This window comes from Glossina fuscipes, unplaced genomic scaffold (assembly GCF_014805625.2).
Source record: "Glossina fuscipes isolate IAEA_lab_2018 unplaced genomic scaffold, Yale_Gfus_2 1, whole genome shotgun sequence".
Taxonomy (NCBI): Eukaryota; Metazoa; Arthropoda; class Insecta; order Diptera; family Glossinidae; genus Glossina; species Glossina fuscipes.
Genome location: NW_023998415.1, coordinates 33,870,192 through 33,874,673, shown reverse-complemented (window position 1 = coordinate 33,874,673; position 4,482 = coordinate 33,870,192). Strand labels below are relative to the sequence as shown.

General features: G+C 31.0%; 1 protein-coding gene across 5 annotated transcripts in view; it reads left to right on the top strand.

Annotated features, from left to right (window-relative positions):
* LOC119645281 (voltage-dependent calcium channel subunit alpha-2/delta-3) overlaps positions 1-4,482 on the top strand; it is a 26,038-nt gene that overhangs the window by 15,932 nt on the left and 5,624 nt on the right. For 3 of the 5 annotated variants that reach the window (XM_038045401.1, XM_038045403.1, XM_038045400.1), the window contains 5 exons: positions 135-206; positions 264-466; positions 555-697; positions 1,649-1,702; positions 3,779-3,872. In XM_038045401.1, coding sequence (XP_037901329.1) covers positions 135-206; positions 264-466; positions 555-697; positions 1,649-1,702; positions 3,779-3,872 — 566 coding nt within the window. The remainder of the gene's footprint in view (positions 1-134; positions 207-263; positions 467-554; positions 698-1,648; positions 1,703-3,778; positions 3,873-4,482) is intronic. The other 2 variants (XM_038045404.1, XM_038045402.1) reach the window with 1 other exon arrangement.

The following is a 4,482-nucleotide window of genomic DNA, read 5'->3' as shown; positions in this document are numbered from 1 at the left end:
AAACGTAAATAAATATTCATGATGCATTATGCAATATATGTAAAACTGTAACAATTGCATTACAAATATATATATATATATATATATATATATATGTAAATAAATATTTATTTTTATTTATTTTTTTTGTTTAGATACGTGACTCTATTATAAACCAATCCACCGGAAGTAAATGGATGTTAGTTAAAAATCATTTCGATGAAATGGTAAAATTTTGTCAATTAAATGAAATGTCAAATGTAAAATGTGTTTGCAATTTGTAGAAACGAGTGGCACGCGTGAAACGTCAATACTATTGGACAGCGATACAAAATACGCCATTTACTCTGGTGATAACCTATCCAGAACAATACGGTGTGAATCGTCTTCAAATACGGATTGAGGATGAAATCCATCGTATGAACATTAAAGGCAGCAATACACTCAGCTACTTTACTGGCAAACGTTGGAAAATTCATCCGCAATGGTAGGCGTACTTAATAATAAATGTTTTTTTTTTTTTTTTTTTTTTTTTTTTGTAATTTAAATTTAAATTTAAATTTAACAATTTTTAGGCTATTTTGCAAGCACAGCAACATGACATTTGATACGCCTGAAGAAGAGCTTTTATGGTTCTTAGGTAAAATGTCACAGCCCGGATGGAAATGGCCGTCAAGTAGAAGTGCACTGCCTCCCGAACATACGGCTGCCATGTATTGTAAGTATAAAACATAGGGACATAGGGACAATTTCGCATATACTCATATTGTCAATGTTGATGTCTGTTTCGCATTATCAGGCTAGCGGGCATTATTATAACAAGTTACAAGTCTGCACAATTACGATTAAATTAGAATCGTTATATTATAGTGAATTTATTCATATAGCTATTATTTGATGATAAGAAGGCGTTCACTTTCTGCAGTCCTTGCAATCGAAATAACAATATGAATTTGTATTATTCTGTACATATATGTATATATATATATATATGAGATAGATAGATGGCGAGGTAAAGGGGGAAAATGTCCGATTAGTTAAGTAGTTAATTAGTCCATTATCTAAGTTGATGCAAAGTATACTTTGGCTATTGAAAGAGTCGTAATAATAATAATAATAATAATAAATAAATTTGAAAGATTTCGAATATTTTTCTTCAATCGATGATCGTGACAATGCTAAGTAATGATAAATGATAATTAATTCAATCATAATAAGTTGAATAAAAATTTCCCTTACCTTTAAACTAACAGATAATTTTGATCGGTAAATGTAAGATTTATTTGTTGTAGAATGAGGGTCAACTTCTTGCCGAACCTTGATAGATATTTAGCTTACAGTTATATATGCGTATCATGCGCCTTCATCTATCTATAATATAAACGGTTTACACTTTCGCTTTCGCACATTTATGTAAATATTTCGGTGTATGCGTGCGTGAATACGTGTGTGTGTTTGTGTGTGTGTGTGTGTGTGTGTGTGTTTTTGTTTTTTTAGTATCTTCCTACTAATACTCTTTAACATCTAATATACATGTGTATATGTACATATATATATATACATATATATATCTACATTTTTGTTTATTTTGGAAAAATCTTCCTTCGTCAAAAAAATGAAAAAAAAAAAAATAAAAATTGTTAAACAAAAAAAAAATGCAAATCCACAGCTAACACATCTGCTGGACGCATACCATCATCATACGATAAAGATAATTATTATTGTGAGTAAAGTTTTTCAAAACCGTACATCTCTCCAGAACTATGCTTAAAATAAACACTTACTTGTTTCTTATGTAATCGTTTCATGCATTGGATGGGAACACACATGCATCGTTATTAAATACAAATTTCTCGTGTCGGCTAATTGTTGATTGAATGATTTTATAGCACAATGCGTTTGTTTGTTGCACTCACCTAAATACACGCCTACTTACGTTCATTTGCATAAGTACGAGCATATCTGCTTTACACAAACACACCTTAATGAACTATGATTTAATAATAATTTTTTACCAGACTACATTTCTATATAAAACATGTGTTATTTACTAAATTAAAATTAAATAAAAGTCCGCCTTACACGGGACCATTGAGAAGAGTTACGCGATGAAAATATCAGAGATTTGAAGATGCCCTACAGATCGCCGATGTCTTTCATTGATGATTTCATTTGTTTTTTTAATTTTATTTGCAATAAATCGATGGTTGCGTCAACTTGCTGAGATCGTATATCAGAACAGTAATCACTCTGTGACTAAAATGAGGGCATATTCCCTTCGTAAAATGAAAAAAAATCGACGACCACTTCGGCACGAAATTAGCCCTTAGCAGTTCATTTTCCCAGTTTAATTCCAGGTTATCAGTGTACAGGTTAAGATTGGCTGCAGCCATTTTGCTTATTAATATAAGACCATTAAAGATGAAGGAAGAATCTTCCTATATACATGTACTTTAAGAATATCGAAAGCAGAAAAATTCACAATGTGTTGTCAAAAAAAGAAAAAAAAAAAAAAAAAAAAAAAAAAAAAAAAAAAAAAAAAAAAAAACAATAACAAGTAAAAGCACTATAGTGCAGCAGGGCCTGCAAAATGAGGCGTTATATAGGAAGTGGATGGCAAATTGAACAGGAACGAACAAACATTAGCGAACAATAGCGTTTACGTCAAAAATTGCGGATTTGCAAGTTAAATTCAAGAAAGCAAAACCGAGAAACGGATAGACAAGGTTACGATCACTTTCTGAATCGATCGGTATAATATGAAGTGGATCTGTATCAACTCATTCTGGGTGTTGTTTACATCCCCATTTAACTTAATACACTTAATGTGCCACACGCGATGTAGGGTATAATTATAAGCGTTAATGTCATCGTAAAATTTCTGAAGACTTCCTTCTCCTTCTATTCTATTTTGTACTTGCTATCAAAGATTTTCGAGACATTATAGTAAGTATAGATTCGTCTTGGCGTATGTAACGTGTAGAAATACGCATTAGATCTCGCAAAAAGTATATACATTCACGCTAACATTAAGACACGTGGTTCACTTAACCATTTCGGTCTGTTTTAAATTTAATTAGAAATCTCAAATCTATATACATATACATTTAAAGTCGACGGCCAAAATACAAATTCTGGAATGGATGAGGTTAAACCTCAATTTATAGTGGATTCATTGATTTGGAAGTCGGTGCATGCATTAAAGAAAACCATTTAAAAATGCAATAAAAAAAGTGGATGATGATGATGATGATGATGATGATGATGATGATGATGTGTTTATAAACTGTTCGTAAAGGCATATAGGGGCCGTTATAAATACATATTTCTTAGGACCAATTGAAAAATCAGTGCAAACATCTAACCAATTGATATTTCCGTTATATATATTATAAAATATTTTTCAATTACAATGTATAGATTTTAATTTATACTCTCTATCTCCCCCTATCTTTGTCACATTTATTCCTATCCTGCCTACCTCTTCTCACTTAATTTACTAATTCGATTACGATTCAATACTATATTCACCTTACGTAACCATACATTGCATTTGTGTGTATAGTAAGAAAGCACTGTTAGCTGAGGAATTGCACCTTTTTGTTTCACTTAACAAACTATAAATATAACTAATTGCACGTATACACCTGTATTATACCTAATAGTTTATTCACGAAATCCACTGCTTTTAACAAAATTTAAATAATACAGAAATTGATTTTTTTTGATGTACATATATGTGATATATATAGTAACATATAATATATGATGAGCTGAACTATGCATTTGTATTTTACAGGTGATCGGCAGCTAATGCAATCATTAGTTTTTGATGCACGAGTAACCGAATGGTTCTCAAAAAATACCAGCTTTAATTCCAAAGATGACAAGGGGTAAGTGTCAAGCGTAAAAACAAAATAAAAAGCAAAACTTACATTTTTCTCATCTTGATAACACACAATAGGACTACAAAACCGAATTGCCCATAGCCGCTTAATGCCTTAAAAGATTGCTTATAATAATAAGTCACTCACTCCCATTGCTACGAAAATTTCTTCAGTAAAAATATTTAAATATTATATTCGAACAAGTTAACCATTATTTACTTTTCAAATTATTTATTTATTTGAAAAGAGAGAGAAAGAGAAAGAAAGAGAGAGAGAGAGAGAGAGAGAGAGAGAGAGAGAGAGAGAGTAATCGACAACGAAATAACAAGATTATGCCATATTTTATTCAATACTCAAACTAACTTTACCGCCGTAAATTGCTGTATGTCTGCATTAATAATCTCCCAGTTTGAGTTTTGAGCAAAATGCCGGACCATCTATACACACTGCATACACAAAATTAAATCTTGTTGCCATATAAAAAGGCTTGCGTTCCATGAAAAATGTAACATAAAAAGAGTGCCCGAAAAAAAAATCCATCGAATTATTCCTAGATATCTTTATAAAGACTGAATGACATTCGCCATTGACTTATATTATATTAAAAGTGCATATG